This window comes from Eublepharis macularius, chromosome 1 (genome assembly GCF_028583425.1).
Source record: "Eublepharis macularius isolate TG4126 chromosome 1, MPM_Emac_v1.0, whole genome shotgun sequence".
Lineage (NCBI taxonomy): Eukaryota > Metazoa > Chordata > Lepidosauria > Squamata > Eublepharidae > Eublepharis > Eublepharis macularius.
In genome coordinates, this window is record NC_072790.1 from 116191898 (window position 1) to 116212870 (window position 20973).

Genomic DNA, 20973 nt, shown 5'->3' on the forward strand with positions numbered 1-20973 from the left:
ATGTGTTGCTGTGACAGCAGGCAAGTAGGGACTAGGGAGCTGGATTCATTAAAAGAGCTTTGGGATAAATGCACTACATAAGATATCCACTGAAAGACAGAAGCTGTTGATGAGGTGACCTCTGAATGCAAGTCATCTTACTATAAACAGAAGGGTGTGGAAAGCCATTGGTCTGAGCCAAGCTTGTTTACTATCCAGATCTCTCCTTAGTTAAGTAAGCCTACTGAGCATGGTGTGACTGCTCAAGGAAGAACAAAGTGTCTTTAGTTCTACCTGAATTTGAGACAATAGAGCTGCTCACTACAGAATTCTATGAGTCTGAATTAGCTACATACATCTAGTGCTGGGAACTGCAGTTTAGTTCACGCTGAACTCTAACTCAAATATATTTACAGGGCTTTTTTCCTGAAAGAGAGTCTACAGATGTAGGGAATTCTTTTTAATTTCTTTAAGAGAAATGAGGTAAGCGTGTGATTTATTGCTAAAAGGTTCAGAAAAATGTATCTAGCCATATATGCCATCCTATTATTTAATGCATGAGGGTTTTTTAATGCAGCCATAATTTGCCATTTTATATTTGTGTAGAGTTGAGTGAATTTTTGTATAGTTTATTCTAGAATATAATATATCTGTAGAAGTGCCTAATTTTTATTGTCATGTATTCTTTTATAAAGTGTAGATTTGAAATTTCACAGACAGTAAGAAGCAGCAAGCATCTTGAAATATTTGATAGCTAAATATGAAATGGTTCATGATAATTGTCTGAGTTGCAGTCCAGAAGAGAGGCACTGAGTATAAAACACATCAGACTTCTTGACAGAAGGACCATTTCTTTTAAAAATTATGTGCAGAAACACCTTTTAAATACTCAGCTGTAATGAGATTATTTGTTGTTTGCTCAAGAAAATAATGCTGCATCAATACTACTTTTTATTTAGAATGCTTTGATTCTTAGAATGTTTTATGTGACATTACAGAGCCAAAATGTGGAACAAACATTTACAATTTTAGAATAGAATGACATTTTGCTATAGTTTGTTGTGCTGCAGATATTATGTGTGATTGTAAGCAATTCTGGTTAAGCAGGTGATCTTCTACTGTGCTCTGTGTGCATATATATTTTTCTGTTGTGTAAAGAGTAGGAGACTTAAACAGCAAAAGTTAAACTGTTGTACTGTATTCAGAATCCATGATGTGAATTGGCATTTAACAACTACTGCTTCTTAAATGTCTCTTTCATTCAAGAGAACATGGAGAGGCGTTGCTTTAAGAGTAGTATTTTATTACCTTAGAAAAGGAAGTAAAATTTCAGAGAGGAAAAATAAAATGCTTGCACTGTCCATTTGTGAAAATTGATTTACAGTTTCAGGCACTTGTATTGTTTAGGCAGTCTGTTTTGCAGAAAAATATGATAAATTATTACAGCCAATGTGCTCTTCAATTTGGTTTGTGTGGTCTAGTGAACAGCAAGCAGCAATACCTAATTACATGATTCTTTTCTTAGGTTGTTCAGTATTTTTCCGAAAAGCATTGAGAGTTTGGTTGTACTGTTTTTATCAGATTTAGTTTTTGTCTTGTAAATGCCTTAACATTTTACGTTAACCAAAGCTATTTTATAAAATTTGGAAGGCATGTGCTGAAATACTTACTACTGTATTATGCCTATGGAGTGGTACAGTAAATTCTATATCATCAGTCATGAAAGATTGTCTGGGAAGAGATCTCAGATTTCATGTTTGACAATTGATAAGTATATGTTTAAAAATGCAAGACAGCTTGCAAATAAGTTAATTGAATGTATGTTGAATACTTGCTGTTATGTGTCTAATCATGTGTAATGGAAGATGAAACAAAATAATGCAAACATAGCATCCAATTTACCGAAATAACATCTGTGTGTATCACCCGTGTTTTCTATTAATTTTTTTCTTTAATGATATAGAGGTAATTTTAACATTTGCAATGTGCTTAAAACTCACTCAAAGTACTGAGCTAAAAATCTTTACTCGTGAATCTAGCATAGCAACAGTGCTTGATAAATCAAACTAATCTGTGAAAAACTCACATCTTACTGGCAGTGTATCTCATGCAAGCACACTTGTACTGAATGGAACTTTTACTAGACCACCCAACTATAAACAGTACAGATATACTGTAGAGACTGATATGTCAGTAATTATATTCTATGTGTCCCCATAATTAATTAGCTGTTCAAAGCAAAACCTGAACCTTTTAAAGAAACTACATTGTTTATTAGTTATAAGGAATTAAAAATGGTGAAAGAGGCCTCATAATTGTAAATTATTTTAGAAAATATATAAATACAGATATTTGCAAATAAATGTATGCCATATTTTAAATGATCAAGATTGTCATTTTAGAAATAGCTGTCCATTAAGAGTGATCCTTATTCTTGAAGTTTGTCAATGGCAGTTTATCTGTTGGATAACAGAAAGTTAAACATGGAAGAAAAACTCAGCATACTAGAAGTGCATAATTGTGCTCCACATTCGCCTAGTAGTACACAACTGAGAAATCTTTGAAATGTTGTCATTGCAGTGAATTCAAGATGTTTATTTTGGGAAGATGGGGTTGACATTCAGCACTTAATTTGAATGCAGAGAGCCGCAGAAAACTATACTTGTTTATAGTGAAATCCTAAACAATCTGTGGGCTTAGAAAGGTATAAGTCTGGGCAGGATTGTGTTATAAGTAAAGTACACTTTTCTTAAGTACAGATATACTGTTTTTCAAATACAATTGAAAAGGATTTATGCTTTATTTTAAAATATTTTTCATTATTTAACATATCTGCAATAAGTAAAGTCTGCAGTCTTTAAAGAAAGAAAAAAAATGTGTATCCCTTGCAGAAAGAGAACCTATTTATGTCTGGCACAAATCTATTTGTGCATTGGTGAGTTTGGTTTTGTGACAGAATTCTGTCTTGGATTGTGAGCCCATTGTGCTGGATAAACAGTGACAAATGAAGAATCATTGTTAGTTAAATTTGTGACCACAATTTTCTTGTATTCCATGAAGGAGTGAGGGGAGTGTAAGAGATACTGAGGAAGATTTTTAAAGTAACATGTTTTTAAAAATCTAAATCATAGTTACAGTGTGAAAGATTCACATAGGTCATGAGCCAGCTCTAATTGCATATTATAAAATGTATTGCGTGTGACCAGTTATGCCTGGATGGGGATGTACACATTCAGATATTCTTCCTGTCGCAAAACAATGTATTTTAAATAAGCAGCATCAAGAATGGAATTTTCATTCTCATGTACATAAAATTTATGCTCTTGATCTAACCAGTGATATATACACATGACACATCTCAGCTGGACTGGGGTAATAATATGGTAAATAAAAAAGTCTATAATTCTTGAGGTTTTTTTGTAATTTATATTATTTTTATTTTATTTATGTTATTTTATAGTCAGTCTTTCTCACTGAGACTCAAGGCAGATTACACAGTGTGAGTCAGTACTGTCAGTATCAAAGACATTAAAATTCCTTAGAACATGTAAGGGGTATATACTTGCAAATTTGCAAAGGTTTAGAAAATCTGCAGAAATCCAATACAGAACTGAGGAAATTCCAAAACAGAGCATAAGCAATTCTACAACTGACATAGACAATAGATAAACTATTCAGTAGAGTCATGTTTATAGCAATAGTAGTGGAGTCTGTGGTCCATCAATATTTACAGTAATAACTCAAGTAATGTATGTATTGTCGAAGGCTTTCACGGCCGGAGAACGATGGTTGTTGTGGGTTTTCCGGGCTGTATTGCCGTGGTCTTGGCATTGTAGTTCCTGACGTTTCGCCAGCAGCTGTGGCTGGCATCTTCAGAGGTGTAGCACCAAAAGACAGAGATCTGTCTGACACTGAGAGATCTCTGTCTTTTGGTGCTACACCTCTGAAGATGCCAGCCACAGCTGCTGGGGAAACGTCAGGAACTACAATGCCAAGACCACGGCAATACAGCCCGGAAAACCCACAACAACCATCAAGTAATGTATCTTTTTTCTTTGATATAATTAATTTCAGGGTACATTTCTACTAAAAATTTAAAAGACTCAATCCAGCCAAAGTTAAACACTGATGAGTCCTGTTATTTTGATGGTACCGTCGTGCTTAGGTCTCTCCTACCGAAGCTGATTAGAGTAATAAGTATGTGACATTGTCTAAAAAAGGGCTGCTTTAGATTCCGCTCAGTTTGTATTTCTGGAGAATACTGAAAAAAATCAGTTTCACATCCCAGTCAAAAAGCAAAACTACATTTCCCTCATGATGGGCCATAATGGAATAACAGTCTAAAACAGGCTCTGGTGTAGACATGGGCATGAACCAAAAAAACCCAAAAAGCATTCCACAAACCACGAACTTCCATGACCTTTTCCTAGTTCACAAATTGGTTCATGGTTTGTAGCATTTCAAACGTCCTGCGTCAGCTGCTGAAACCCGTGCAGGGTGTTTGAAACTGACAGCCCCCTTCTCCTGTCACCCAGAAGCGGCAGGAGAAGACTGTCAGTTTCAAATCACCCCATGCTGGCTTCATCTGATCAGATGAAGCCAGCACGGGGTGTTTGAAAGTCACAACCTTCCTCTGTCACTTGCAACCGGCTAGGGAAGGCTTTCAGTTTCAAAACACCTCACAAAGGCTTCATCCAATTGGGTGAAGCTGGCGTGGGGCATTTGAAACAGACAGCCCCCTTCTCCTGCAACTTGCGGGCAGCAGGAGAAGGGGGCTGTCACTTTTACATGCCCCACGCCAGCTTCAGCTGATTGGCTGAACCCAGTGTGGAGTGTGTGAAAGTGACAGCCCCCTTCTCCTGCCGCTCGCAGGTGGCAGGAGAACGGGGCTGTCAGTTTCACGTGCCCTGTACCAGCTTCAGCTGATTAACTGAACCCAGCATGAGGCATGCAAAAATGACAGGCCTATTCTCCTGCCACCCACGCAGGCTTCAGCCGATTGGGTGAAGCTGGTGTGGTGTGTGTGAAAGTGACAGCCCATTCTCTTGCCGCCCGTGAGCAGCAGGAGAAGGGGGCTGTCACTTTCATGCACTCCACTCTGGGTTCAGCCGATCAGCTGAAGCCGGCGCGGGGTGTGTGAAAGTGACAGCCCCCTTCTCCCGCCACCTGCAAGCGGCAGGAAAAGGGGGCTGTCTGTTTCAAACACCCTGCGCCGGCTTCACCCACTTGGATGAAGCCTGCGCAGGCTGCAAGAGAACAGGGCAGACACCTTGGGATGGACTTTTTCAAGAGCGTTCAAAATTATTGATCATTTGGAGCTGAAGACAACTGCTATTTTTGAACGCTCTTGAAAAAGTCCATCCAAAACAGGAGAATAGCTAGCACCCTGTTGAGCGTTTTTTGGCGGCTGTGGATTTTCTTAGGAGTCTTCTGCATTGGAGTCCTCCCCTTAGCTGGATCTGCATCTGGAAAAGAATAAGAAAGACTTTTACACTATTAGAAGATTCTCTTGTAGACAACCCTAAGGAAAGACTTACCTGTTGACTACAAGTCTCCATTTTGATGGTATAAACACTTACAGTCTGGGAGTAGAGATGTGCTGCCTTACAACAGGATTTCAGAAGTGATATACTGATGATTATTGGATATGAACTATTTGTATTTATTCTTGTCTATTTATTGTTATTTATTATGATTGAGCACCCTGCACTTCTTATACATATGAAATATAACTTTCTAAAATTATAACATTGTTTCACGGTGCACTTTAAGAATGAAAGGTCAGTGGATTGTTGCCACAGTAGGTTTTTGACTGTCTCTTTTGGTCCTATACTCCACGATGCCCCTATTTTGCTTTCACCAAAGATCAAATTTATAGCTGGTATTATCTGATTTGCATGCACAATTAGATTAAATGTATACTGTTTGCAGCTGATAAGAATATTATGTATACAAGTTTAATATAGAAACGTACAGCTGCAAACCCATAAATTTCTGAAGAGACAGCCCGAAGGAGAAATCACAGATGGAGAAGCGGTGGAAGCAGGAGGGGGATAGTCCACTTATAGACAGAAAGGGACAGAATTGTAGAACACCCCTGACTTCACTGAATAGAAAATCATGGCCTGATGAATTCAGTTGCCAACTTCTCTCCAGTATGGCACCTATGCATTTGAGACCTGCTCCCAGAGGCTGTAAGAGACAAGCTGAGTTAATACAGCATGCATCTGTGTGATGCATGGTGGGAAGTGATTGCTGTTTGGAAGGCTGCCTGAGGCAAGATGCTCCAGGAGACAGGCTGGACCCAGTGACTGAGCAGGGAGGCAGGCACTGCACTGGTCATACACGGTCTTCCTGTTGAATCACCAACTGCACAGATGCTCAAGAAAGACCTGTGCAGTGATGGCACACCGCACAAATGCCATACTGGTCACAGCCATGCATGTGGGTCCCTGAATGTGACTGTGGTTCCACCTTTATGGGGGAGGGGGGCTCCATTTGCCAGGGAATCCCCCAGAGGTGCATTCTGTAAGAGGTGAGGAGGTGATTGGTTGCCACTGTAGTTGGGTGTTCTGTGTCGTGCCAGGACTTGTAGGTGGGACTTGTGGTGGGGCATTTGGCCTAGTCTGTCCTATTGGATATACCAGGTAACTTCCTGACAGTTTGGGGGGGGGTGTTATTGGGCTGGGGTGGCTTAGGGAGCTGACTAATTCCTGCCACCTTCCATATCTGCCCCTTTACCCACTGATGCACCAGCATTGCTCTGCAATGTTGCCATGTTAATATCTGGCCAGTGCAGGTACTACCCATCCACCTGTGTGCTTTCAGCCCCCTTTTCCCTTGGACTGGGCTGTCAAAATGTTAGATATACTTTATTGTCATCCTAAAAATATATTGCTTACTCTGTTACATGTGGAACCATTATAACTGTGTAAGTGCTTAAAATTGGGAAATCATTTAACACTTTTTAAAGATGTTCTAATATAATAAAGTATGGTAAAACTATTAAACTGATTTGGTAGATTTGGTCGAGTGCAATCTTAACAATGCTTTCCTAGGAGTAAGCCATACTGAATAGATGGGTAGGATTCTGAGTAGACTTGCTTAGGATTGCACTGCTGCTTTCACACTAATATATGAATAATAAATATTTTGTAGATTTCTTAGATGGTGCTAAACTGATACTAAATAAATGTATTCAAATTCTATTGATTAGGAGAAAAGCAAGATATAAATGTATATGGATGGCGGTTCAGCAAGGCCAGGCCTTTCCTATCCGCAAGCAATGACCTCTTGGCCTGATCCTGTCTCCCAGAGCCAGTTTGGTGTAGTGGTTAAGAGCATGGGAGAGCCGGGTTTGATTCCTCACTCCTCCACTTGAAGCCAGCTGGGTGACCTTGGGCTTGTCACAGTTCTCTGGAGCTCTCTCAGCCCACCTCACAGGGTGTTTTGTTGTGGGGATAATAATTACATACTTTGTAAACCGCTCTGAGTGGGCATTAAGTTGTCCTGAAGGGCGGTATATAAATCGAATATATGCTGCCCTCTCACTCACTGCTATGGCTGCCGGCTGCCTGTAGCAGCTGCCTGCAGCTCCATGCTGTGGCCATATTTGGCTTTTTGGCCAGTTCCTGGAGCCAAATAGCACATCCCTAGTTATCACATTCCACCAGATGCTTGGGCTGGATTTTTAAAAATTTGTTACCAACTTGGATTTTATCCAGTCATTTAGATATTGCTTTAGTTTGTGACATGTTCCAAGTAGCATGGCTGTTTGCAACTGTCCAGTTGTTATCCTGTCTATATATTGACCGAAGATTGTTACGAGTAATGTTCCAAGTAAAGTTACAAATAAAACAAACAGTAGTAGAAGAAAACAGTGTGCTGAATGATTACTTCAAGAGCAAGAAAGAGAAGATGCTGGCTGATGTTTACAGAGAAGGAATAATTAAAGTTAAGAGTACAAAAGATGAATATAGGAAAGAAATGTTGCAAAACCACATGGAGGCATTGCAAAGTAAACCACTGCATGGCCAATACATGAAGGATATTGAAGGGAAAGTTGACAAGCATAACAACTGGAAATGGCTAATTCAAGAGTTATTTTTTTTAAAGAGACAGAAAGATTTCTATTAGCTGCACAAGAACAGGCATTAAGAACGAACTGCATGGAAGTGAAAATGGAAAAGATCACAAATGAGAGCAGATGGTAGTGGTAGTGGTCTTGGTCTTGAAAATTAGTGCAGTACACCAAGACATCCAAGACATCTATATGGCTTCTGACATGAATAGAGCACCAAAAGGCCAGAAAACTTGCCTTACTCCCTCCTTCTTCCTTCAATCTGTTCTTTTCCCTCAGTTGTTTAAGATGACTTTACTGACTCTGAGAACCAACTTTAATCAGACCCACACCAGATAGCAATTTGAAGTGCAGAGGAAGGAAAGGATGAAGAACAGAACATTATTGATCGATGTTATAAGGGACCACAAAATCTTTATTTGTGTGACATCCCCTTGAAATTTAAATGACATAAAATACAAGAATAGATAGAATTATTGAAACCACTGAAAAGGGTTTAAAAGATCAATTGAAATTGTTCTTGTATGCAAGTGTATATTAGTCTGTTCAAAATGAATATGCTGATTATTTGGGATCCAAATAGAATTTTTTATAAAGTTCCATGTGAAGTGCTGAACATACTTAGGTGATTAGAAAAACATCAAAATTTATCTTTAAAGTGCTCCAGATCTTCAAAAAATGCTTAGAATATTTTCAGAATACTGACAGTGCAGTCCTAAGCAGTTACTCCAGTAACTCTGCTTAAGATTGCACTGTGAGTCAACTAATGACTTTTCAGTGAAGTTGTTCTTATATTACTTTTCATGTTTATATCACTAAATGATAGATCAAATTGTTTTTAGTAAACAGAATATCTAAAGGGTTATAGATCCCAACCAGATCCTTAATACAGTAGAGAAATTCGATCTCAGTATGTTGGAATTTATCATAAGAGAGGCCTCCTTAGAAATCAAAATATATATTTATATGTTGTGACCTTACATTGTTAAAAAAGTCTGGTTTTTTTAAGAGTTAGTACGTAGAGAACGTGTGGAACTGGTTAGAATTTAATGGGACAGTTTCCAGGCTCTTTCTTCCCGAAGGATAAGCAACACATGTTCTGTATACTGTCTAGTGAGGGACACTGTTCTATACCCTAGAGATCCTGCTAAAGCATTCTACAGACTGCAGGTTAGAATCTGATTATATGGCTCCAGCGTCTACTCTGATGTCACAATGTTTTATTTTGCTAGAGCATTACTGTTTCTAATAGATGGTGTTATGTGCCATCAAGTCGCCTCTGACCTATGGCATTCCTCCAAAATGTCCTATCATTAACAGACTTGCTCAGATCCTGCAAACTGGAGGATGTGGCTTCTTTTATTGAGTCAAGCCATCTCATGTTGGGTCTTCCTCTTTTCCTACTGCCTTCCACTTTTCCTAGCATTATTGACTTTTCCAGAGAATCTTGTCTTTTCATGATGTGACCAAACTATGATAGCCTCAGTTTTGTCATTTTAGCTTCTAGGAAGAATTCAGGCTTGATTTGATCTAGTACCCACTTATTTGTCTTTTGGGCTGTCCATGGTATCCGCAAAACTCTCCTCCAGCAGCACATATCAAATGAATCAATTTTCTTCCTGTCGGCTTTCTTCATTGTCCAATTTTCATATCCATACATAGTAATGGGGAATGCCATAGTTTGGATTTTCTTGATCTTGGTTCCCAGAGAGACATCTTTATCTTTGAGGATCTTTTCTAGAATCCCTAAGCCTAGCCTAAGGAGGGAAAGAGACTCCCTTGCCTCCCAGCTGTTCTGCTCTTAGTAGTGCTGGACCTCAATGGGAAAGAGGATGTTTTGGAATATAGTCCAAGGACAGGTGGATCATACATGGTATACTGAAGACTAACATAATGTAATTGTAGGTTCCCAAACTGGTTTGTAGAATTTTCTACCACAAAGGACATGACAAAATTTGACTTACGCTGTAGGCAATCTCTCAGCTATACTCACATGCCGTAAGGAATCTAGATCTTTAAACCAGAGATACATGTGCGTGTGAGTTCTGTAGTTCTCAAGAAGGATGTAGGTGCTAGGCTTACCCTAGGATGAGAACTGAAAATATGCGAGATTTAGATTCTTTTATGGCCATACATCAGCAACAGTAAATCAACAAGAGATCAGTAACTGTAAAGCAGCATAAGACAAATGAGCAATTTCATAGTATCAGTAGATATGAAGAATGCTTATTTTCATGTTCCAAGGTTTGTTTCAGCTCTGTTTCACTGGATGGCATTACCAGTAACTAATATTTGCAAACAAAATGCCGATTACATTATGACTGCTGAGCGAAAAGGAGAATCTAGTTTTGGTGGTCATCCATACTCTGTTGACAGAAAACTATATAACATCAGCAATAGTAAATTGATTCACTTAATATGACTGCTCGATCAATCAGAAGAAGAGCTCTTTTTAACCAGTCTAATTCATGCAATACCCTGGGAATGGATACAGACTCTGATTCACAGTGTTTTCCATCTCCAAACAAAGGGCTGGATCCTATGAACTGTAAGCAAGGAGCGTGGAGAAACAGATCTTTCCTACCTTTTCCTTCCCACGGTACCCCTTATGACCACCAAACAGGCATAGTTACAGATGTCCCCAGTTGTCATGAGGGCCTTCAATGAGGAGGCAGAATTGGATAAACTTGCTATCTCCATCCCTCTTCTATGAGCGGAGCCTCTTACATCAGCAGTAGCTCTTCTGTGACTAGATTGTTGCCTTTTATTACACACAATTTTGTGTTTTGTATTTTATAGAAGGGAGAGAGTCTGCTGTTTAAATTTGACAGTGAGGAAGAAAAGAGTAATGGGATGAGTGTGAGCAAATGTAATTATTCTATCAATGTTGTTCAGAATGGTCTTACCATGGTTTGCTGCTATAGACAAGAAGCTTGAAAGAAGCCCAGAGCTCATTCACACTTATATGTGTTATGTGCAGAGACAATAGTTATTTCTGGCTTTGTGGCAAACAATCTTTCTTTTGCATTTGAACTGACAACTATGGTTTGTGTTTGCCTTAGAGGCAAAGATGCCAAACAGTGGCTTAGCCTTATTCCCAGTTTGAAAACCTGGTTTAATATTAATTTTCCAGTTTAGATGTAAAGAGAAACCAGATATAACTGATTTTATTGATAGGGTGTACAGAGAATGGGGAAGAAGGAACAGGAATTGTACAAGCAACCCCTAGGCTCACTTGAATTAGCTCATGCACATAGTAGCACACAATTTGCTTTTATGTCTGAACCAAACTAATAATGTTTATATGTTCTTCACTTTCATCTCCTCCTTTTGGTTGAATTTTGCAATGTCAAAGTTTTAGTGGATTTGCCACAAATATGATATAAGCCAACAGCTCTCAGATTTTAGCAATTTAGGACCACATTTTGATTTTAAAAATTTACGGATCTCCAATATTTCCCCTCTTCCCTCACTGGGACACATTACAGGCAACTTTTCAAAGTGTGTCCAGTAAATTGCAAATAGCTGGTGGATGCTTCCATCTTCTCACATCCTCTTAACAATACAGTAAGGCAGTTATCAGCTACACTTTAAAAGCCAAGTTTAAGGGGGGGGGGAGTTTGTATTATCTATACATGGCCTGCAGGGTCAGGTCTCAGAGTGTAGCTTATTATATAGAACCACAACACAAAAAGCACTGACAGTTCTAATCAATTGCACACTTTGATTGGAAAGGACTTTGAATTAGAGACATCAAGAAACTTCTTTATTGGTTAATAACTTCTAGACAGAAGCCAGCTGAACAAGGGTGGGTGGTGAGTGGGAAGGAGCCTGGAAGCACTTGCAGCATTGTACACAAAAAATGTTCAGTTAGTTGATGACTCTTTTGCTATTATTGTCTGTGGATGTAGTAGCATCGTTTTTATGCCGGAATCCATTGCACTGGAAAGTAGAGTGACAAGCAGAAGTAATCAAGTAACTATGATGACTGCATTACAACTGTACCTCCTTGGTGCTGCTTAACCAATTAGATTACCCAGGTATTTGTTACTGATTGGGGCTATTTCTCTGAGGTGGTGTGAAAACTGGGTGACTGAAGGTCAGTGAACATCCATCCTTTAAAAGAAGGGGAGAGCCTCCAATTCCTTCCTATTCCCTTGAAACAGACGGTCCCTGGCTGTATTCTGAAGAAACTAAGAGGGCTTTATTTTTTCATCCAGATGACTCAAGAAAGGCTTGCCGTCTGACTTTGTAAGGACTCTCCTAGAGTCCCTTGTCAGCCTCAATGGGGTTTGAAACTTCTTGAATTTGAGAAATTTTTATATAACCAAAATCAGTTTGGGAGTTTAAAGCACAGATTGAGTTGGTCCAAGGTTAATGAAATGCTTTCTTGGAGCAAAGATATGTTTTGTGTACTCATACATATGCTGTAATAGTTTTTGCATTAGTCTGAAGTCAAGTGCTATGGAAAATGGAAGTTTACATTTTGGGTAAATTCATATAAATTTATTCAGTGATAGATGTACAGTTAATAAACAGATAAAGACAAAGCATATATGTTATAGATATGTATGGACAATGTATGCAAAATATTTGAACTTGAGTAACACGTATTTGCAAAATACATTAAGCATGCCAGGTTCAGAAGATGAAAATTAATGTATGAATTATTTAGCTAACACTGCTCTTTTGCCACAAAATCTGGTGTTTATTATTGTGAGCTTTTGCAGGAAACAGAAGCAGTATCAGTTGGGAAAACATTTCTTTTCAGAATTGAGAACAGTTTGGCTTTCTTGTTTCTAAGTGGAGAACCAGGTTCTTAGGTTTCTTTGTTCCAAGTCAGACAACTCCCAAACTATTTTAGCTGAACATTTTACATACTAATGGAGTCAAGGGAAGTTAAGTTGGCAGCTGTTCGTGGGATAATAATGAAGCACACTGTTTAGCTTTGCATATCTTCACTATAAAATGTGAGAAGTATTTTATAGAGACCATGGTGAGCAGGGATATATCTACTTTGTGTGATGTAAGTGCATGAACTGTGGGTGAGGAAACTTTCCTGTTTGCTTTTTCTTTATGTGAATGTAACTGGCAATCATTTTCCTGTTGCAGGTGAAGAAAACGTGCACGGATACGGATGTTTCAGAACCACAGAATTCCAGGTAGAGTAACTATACATACTGTTTCAGTGAGAAGACTGAAGTAATATGATATTATGAGGCTATTTGCCAAAATCATAGTTAAAGCTAAATATAAATTAAAATAATACAATGATCATTTATTTTCATAAACTGAAAATTATTCCTTTTTTAGAGGAGATATTAGTTGGCAATTATAAGCCTCTATGGGGTTTGAAACTTCTTGAATTAAGAGACAGAAACTAATAGACAAGTACAGCAAAAAACTACACAAACAAATAATATTATGTTTAGAATGCTTGGATAGCTGAGTTCTGTTTTTTAATGTTTATATGTGTACGATTGTTTACTTTAGTCACCATTTATATCTTTTATGCAGAGAAAAATGCTCTTAGGAAAATACAACATTTTTCGATTTCGTGTTTGTTTCATGCTTATAATACTTTTATGGTATTTTGTCTGTGTTTGGGGCAATAAAATGACTGGAAATATGCCATCCAGTATGTTCTGAAGTTACATCTGTTTTGCGTAAAATTTGTAATATGAAACAATATAGTCCTTTTCTGAGTTTCTTCATATATTCTTCTATTTCCAAATAGGTCTAAGAATTTCTAGTTTTAAAATAATCTCTGCATTCTGTATTGAGTTATCATTAACAAAAATGCCCAATAGTAAGAATGAATATTGAGATTCTTCCTGAACTTATACCTTTATAACTTCTTGTTATGTATGTTAAGTACCACTCATTGCTTTAACTACCGCTTACTGCCTTAAAGAACCAAGGACATTACAGTAGTCACACGCAAAAATCTAATTTTGTTCTCTTAGTTGACAATAAAATGTTCCAAACATATATTGTGCTGAATATAACTTAAGTCAGTTTTTGACAAGATACTTTTTCTGCTGAGATCACTCACAAATTCACTATTGGTATTAATAGCAAAACATTCCTTTGCCATTCTGTTTCATTTTGCTCTAATTAAATATCAGTAATTTTCAGTACCATTAAAAGGCTGAATGTGACTTCGTATATTTTAGCCATGAAAGCTTAAGTCATGATTTCAAGTGCTGTTCCAAAGAACAGCCTCACTTTGTAATTCATCTTTGGGGATTGCATTACCCAGGTTTAAATACTCTTTTGGATCATGAATTCCAATTTAACAAAAAGATGCATGATTATACTTGATCTACCTAATACTTCTATGGACTATTGGTCTACTCAGACTAGAAGCAGTTCTCTAAGATCTAAGGTAGAGCTGAACCACAAGAGTCAAGTTACGTGTGGCAGGTCAGTGCAAGTTTACCTGGGAAGTGTAGGAGATTTCTTCCTCTCTCCTTCCCCTCTCTTTGAGAACTACCTGCCATCTTCAGGCTCCCCTCGCTTGGTGAAGAGCCGGAGGAAGCCAGCAGCAGCAGCTATCACCAATACTTCTTCCAGACACAAGTCCCGTTTGGGGCAGGCAGGTGCTGCTCTCTCCCAGGGCACCCTGCATCCGGTGGACTGCCCGCCCGCCCCAGGAGGCTGCTACAGAGACAGCCGCTGCATCAGCGAAGCTCCAGCTGCAGCGACAAGCAGAGGGATCTGCTGCTGCTGCTGCTGCTCTGACATGCCCTTCCCCTGCCCTCCGGGAGCTTGGGCTGTGTCCGTAGCAGCTCCCCGGGGGTAGGCTGGCAGTCCGCCAGACGCAGGGTGCCCTGGGAGAGAGCAGGAGTTGCCTGCCCCGAATGAGGCCTGTGCCTGGAAGAAGTTTTGGTGATGGCTGCTGCTGCTGGCTTCCTCCGGCTCATTAGCAAGTGAGGGGAGCCTGAAGCTGGCAGGTGGCTCTCACAGAGAGGGGAAGGAGAGCAGGAGGAGTCTCCTACACTTCCCAGGTAAACTTGCGCCAACTCACCGTCTGTAACATGTCTCTTGTTGTTCGGCTCGTAGAGCGGTCTTTCACATCACCTAATGCCTGGCCCTTTTAACTGTAGATGCTAGGGATTGAACTTGTACCTTCTGTGTGCAAAGCAGAGGATCTTCCACTGAGCCACTGCCCCCCCCAGTGTTACTTCTCTAATCCTTTAACTTCAAGTTCATAGTCACCAGGTAATCTTTGTAGTTTACAGTGCAATCCCAAAAACAGTTTCCTGGGATAAGCATCATTGAATAAACTTGAGTAGGATTCTGCGTATATCTGCTTAGGATTGCATTGTTAGTAAGGATTTGAATCCAGCTCTCTAACAACTGTACCACAATGTTGAAAGTATTTTAAACAAAATAAACTTTATTCTTTTTTATGACCATTTCATAGAGAGAAACTCAACTTGGTTACCAAATGTATAAGCAAAAAGAAAGTTTCAGCAAATCCTGACTTTGTAACATATGACAAGCATACTTGCATGTTTGAACACCTTCGGTGTCTAATCCAACCATGCAATATGTGTAGCAGTACTTATAAGTTGTTATGCAGTCTGTATTATATATGATTTCCTGAAGTGTTTTTTCTATAGTCCTGTGAATCTTAGAATAAACAAAACACAAAGTTTTAAAAATATGCTGTCAAACAAGTTTCACAATTTTGCACAGCTAACTCCTGAAGGAATGTAAATATTTTAATCAATATTATTAAAGAATTCTCAAATATGAATTGGAAGTGAAAGTTTTGTAGCCATAATTTTGGTGTACATCACTAAGTAATGATAATTACATATACATTACACTAGTTGTCCAAGTCTCCATTGCTTTATTGTATTTTTATGACATCAGCTATATATAATTAACTTTGCAATATAGGATATTTAGATGACTTTTAAAACAGCTAAGCAAACTGCCTGTTGGAGGGAATGGCTTTCTCACTCATAAATGATAAAATGATGTCAATTAACTGGAATCCCTGAAGTAAATACATTTTTATTTTTTCCTTAGCTTCTGTTTCTTATATGAAAGATAGAGATCTTTTGTATACATTTTAGACCACATTTTTAAATGGTAACATTATGAGTGTATTGTGACTGTTGTCTTTGTAAAATTACTTTGGTTATAATGGTACCAGAGGCCACAGCTATAGCAAAGCATGAAGTCCAGGGCAAGGTAATTCTTCTTAAAACAACTCTTGTTAAAACATTGTACGTAAAATGAACTGTCAGCAAAAAGGGGATGCTGGAGGTGCATTCACTTTCAGAATAGCTTCTGGGCTATGAGTTAGGGCCGAAATCTTTCATTTATTTAGCTTGCTTTATTGTGTGTTGGTTTTGGACTTGAAAGTATTAGAATAAATGCAGATGGAATATGTTTTTACAGTAGGGAAGTAATTAAGTTGGGTGTGGGAACTTTGTCAGGAGAATTCTTGGAGTGACATGTGTGTATCAGCAAATTCTTTGACTATCTTGGCTTTCTCTTTCAGAAGGAAACGTATGTATATGGTGCACTTATGTAAAGGAAATTTATTAACCTAGAAAAAATATTGGGAATAATTCTTGAGGAAACTTGGTGTGCGTTTAACAGAAAGAGTGGGAGAACACACACAAAACACATACAACATGATGGTAAACAAAAATGTAAATTGTTAGTTATGATCTTTCTGAAAGACATGTACCTGTAATTTATTCTATTATATTTTATAGTACATTTCTTTTTAAAAATGGAAGAAATTTTCCATGGAAGTAATTATTTTCAACAAGAACTTGATAAATGATAACAGTGCTGAACTCTTGACATTGTGGGAAGTTATCATCAATACAGATTACATATACATTTTAGAACTCTTATTGTCAATGTATTAGGATAGGCTGCTCTACTCCAATTATTCTTTGTTTAGCTATCATCTAAGTGCCTTATAGCTGCAGCCATAGTATTGCAATTGTAGGGAACATGACCAAAATCGTTCTTGAAGTACATAGCTAACAGTTTGACTGCCAGTCTTCGTCTGGTGAGGGACACCTAAAACCAGGCTGCGTTTTTGTCCTGTGCCCTGCTTTAAAACTGTTGTATGATACAGTTTGATTTTTGGCATAGTTTGTATATGAGAGAAGCCTTATATTTGCCTTTTCCTCTGCCATCTAAATGCCTAGGGCAAATTTTTTAGGGATCTGGCATATGAATATACTAAATAGAAAAAAAAATACCAGCAGGCATGTGTATTTGGAAGGTAACAAAATAAAGTCTGTTGCGTATGTTAGTTAAGCTGTAAAGAGTTACTAATCCAAATGAAAGCCACATAATACCTTTTATTAGGACCAAACAAAACAATGTGCAAGCTTTCAAGTTAACCAGAATTCTTCGTTGGGCTGAATGTTTTAAAAAGGGGAGCGAATTTTTTCTTAATGGCCTTGTCTTGTAAGTGTGGTGGTGGAGAGTGTTGTCAAGTCAGAACTGACTTATGGTGACCCCTAGCGTGGTTTTCATGGCAAGAGAGAGACTAACAGAGGTGGTTTGCCATTGCCTGCCTTTGCAATCCTGGTCTTTGTTGGAGGTCTCTGATCCAATTACTAACCAAGGTGAACTCTGCTGAGCTTCTGAGATCTGACAAAATCAGGCCCACCTGGGCTATACAGCTAAGGGTGTCTTGTAAGTATCCTGTGTTAAATGCTGAACAGATAAATTGAAGGAGAAGAGAGGTGTGAGATAATTGTTGATAAAGCTCTGTTTAAAAAATGTGTGACATGCTCACCGAAGATGACCAAAACAGATGGACATTTTGTCTGTCTCAAGTGCCTGGGGGAGGGACACAATGTGCAAACTTGAGAGCATTGTAGAAATTTCACCCCCAAGGCTAGGGCTGAGAAGTTCAAGAGGCTCAAGGCTCTGTTATGGGAGTGGGCTATGAAGGCCTCAGATACTCCACAGAATGTTCCTCCATCATCAGGGACTGGAGCTTACCCACTGTTGGACCAAGTCTTGACTCTGTCCTTGGAACTGACACAGATCCAACACTCATCTATTCACTCTACGTCATTGTCATCAGATCCATCTCGGAGCCAACCCTGGCTCCAGACACTTGAGACTCGAAGTTTCTCCGAGGCTCCTCGAACCTATGTACTACCTTCAAAGTCGCCTGCAAGGTCTGATGCAACACCAATTATAGTAGTAAAGAAGAAAAAGCAGCAGCTGGATCTGAGTCATTCAGAGTCAAAGGGGCAAGAGCCCAGGAGTTCGACATCAAAGAGCTCGGACCCAAGGGAACCAGACTATAAGAACTCAGATCCGAAGGGAATAGATCCGAGAAGGTTGGATCTGAGGAGGTTGGATCTGAGGAGCATCGATCTGAGGGGGTCGGATCTGAAGCCTGTGAATTCGAAAAGCTTGGATCTGAAGTGCCTGGACCGACTCAAAGTGTCCTCTGAGCCCTTACAGCCCCTGCCTAAGAAAGCCAAGTACAAGTCTAAACATCTTGAGCCTGTTTCAGAGGACAGACCACAAACACCATCTTTTCATCTGAGGTCCCCATCGTATCATTCCTCAGCTGAGGAGGGTGAGTTGCAAGAAGGGTTTCTACCCGATGACCGTTGGCAATCTGATCCTGAGGACCAACAGCCTTTTTACTCACATTCTATAACCATATGGTCGCATTCCGCTCCATCTAAATATGGCTTGGAGTTTGGAGAACCCTACCATGCACCCTCAATTGCATCAGGATTTGAGGCATTTGAGGAGCATAGACGGTCAAGATCGCCCTATGAAATTTCAGAGTCTGCAGTGTCTTATCAGCTCTCCGAAAGGAATCAGGAACAGAGCCCCAGCCCCGCATCAGATTCCTCTCGTGATGAGGCACTTATGGGGACTGAACAAATTACTCCCAATGATGGGTATTGTTTATATACTGAGCAGATGTTGCAAATGGCTTGATGGTTAGAAATAGAAGTATCGGCTGTGGATCTTAAACCAAAGGATAAGATTCTGCATCATCTTTACTCAGGGAACCCTTCCAACATAGCATTCCCTATTATCAAGGGTTTGGCTGAGCTTGTCAACGCCATAAGCGAGAAGTCTGCTTCGACTCACCTGATGTCCAGAAAGTTGGAAGGTTTTTTACAAGACAAGGGATGACATTTGTGCCTTTCTGTTCAGTCACCCTCCTCTGTCATCGCTGGTGACAGTGGAGATGCAGACTCGCCAGAGGCAAGGTTCCCATACCACTCCGACTGACAAAGAGAGTAGGAAACTGGATTCCTTAGGCAAGAAGTTATATTCTTCGGCTGCTCTCAGTGTTAAAATTGCAAATTATGGGAGCCATTATGGGAGCCTACTAGATTTTCTTGTGGAACTGGCTGACATCTTTTCTTGAGAAGCTGCCTGAGCACCGAAGAGTTTTAGCCAAAGTCATCCAGGAGGAGGCTTTGAAACCCTCTAAGCAACAGATTAATGCAGAGTGTAATGCTACCAACACTTCTTCCAGGGCTCTGACATCTTCAATCATGTTGCGTAGGCATGCTTGGCTGCGCACCACTGCCCTGCCTTTGGAAACAAGGATCAGGATAGAAGATCTCCCCTTTGAAGGGATGACTTTATTTTCCGTTAGGACTGATGATTACCTCTCTCAAAAGAGGAAGGATCGTCTAACAGCTCATTCGTATGGGGTACTGCACAAATAACCTTCAACTCAGCAGTATCCATACCGACAGCAGCAATCCTACCAAGGGAAGCCATATCAATACCAACTGTATCCTCCATATACTTATAGGCAACACCAGCCCCAGCAAGGACAATACCAGAGGAGGCGGTCTAACAACCGCAGCCGCCAGAATCAACAACCACCCTCCAATAAGGAGATGCAAGGGCAAAAACAATTCTGACTAGAGCTGGGGCAGCCAGTTGTTTTTGGAAATAGACCGGCTAACTTCTCTTTGGCCTGGGAAGAGATCACCTCTGACACCTCTGTTATCAGGCTCAGATTCTCCTTGATTTTGTGTCACGTTCTCCTTCTGAGAGATTACAAGTGGAAATAAGAGAATTAATTGACAACGGAGCGATTCAGCAGGTTTCCATTGGGGAGCCCCAATGGGGTTTCTATTCCAATATGTTTCTGGTGGATAAAAAGAATGGCGGGGTTAGACCTATCCCAGATCTTAGATGACTCCATACCAAAAAAATTAAAATGGTGACACTTAATATGGGCCTTAAATTACTACTACACAATATGTGGTTTGCAGTATTGGATTTAAAGGATGCCTATTTCTATATTGCTATACATCCCTCCCATAGGCAATTTTTACATTTCATTTGTAATAATATTTTCCAATAGGTACTACCTTTCAGCTTTTCTACTGCTCTGAGCATGTTTACTAAATGCGTGGCTGTAGTAGTGGCTTAAGTATGTGTAGCTTACCTAAGGAAGCAGGGTTGCTTCATTTATCCTTATCTCAGTGACTGACTTTTGACAGCATCATCTAGTGAGAGTCTTCAGGAACACGTAGAGCAATTAGGACTAATTGTAAACTTTAAGAAGTTGTCCCTTACTCCATTTAGAAGGGTTCAGTTCATCAGGGCTGTACTGGATAGAAACTTCAATGGAGGTTTTTTCCCTTAGGAGAGGGCCTGTAGAATCCATGGAATGGTAGAGCGATTTGGCCTTTGCAGGTTCCAATCCGCCTTGAATATCCAACCCCTCCTGGGTTTGATGGTGGCCACTACTTCAGTCACTCCCTTAACCAGGCTACACATGCGCAAACTGCAGTTGTGGGTTTTGTCTGTGCATAATTTTGAATCCCAGAACCCGAAAAGGAAGTACTCGATCCCAAGGGCAGTGATAGATTTGTTAGATTGGTGAAAGAATTAGGATAATGTACTAAGGGGTGTGG

The 20973-nt window shown here is 39.5% G+C and overlaps 1 protein-coding gene across 1 annotated transcript in view; it reads left to right on the top strand.

Annotated features, from left to right (window-relative positions):
- Positions 1 to 20973, top strand: part of EYA4 (EYA transcriptional coactivator and phosphatase 4) — a 236115-nt gene that overhangs the window by 83690 nt on the left and 131452 nt on the right. Inside the window, exon 3 of the mRNA XM_054978088.1 lies at positions 13172 to 13221. Within this exon, the coding sequence (XP_054834063.1) occupies positions 13172 to 13221 (50 nt within the window). The remainder of the gene's footprint in view (positions 1 to 13171; positions 13222 to 20973) is intronic.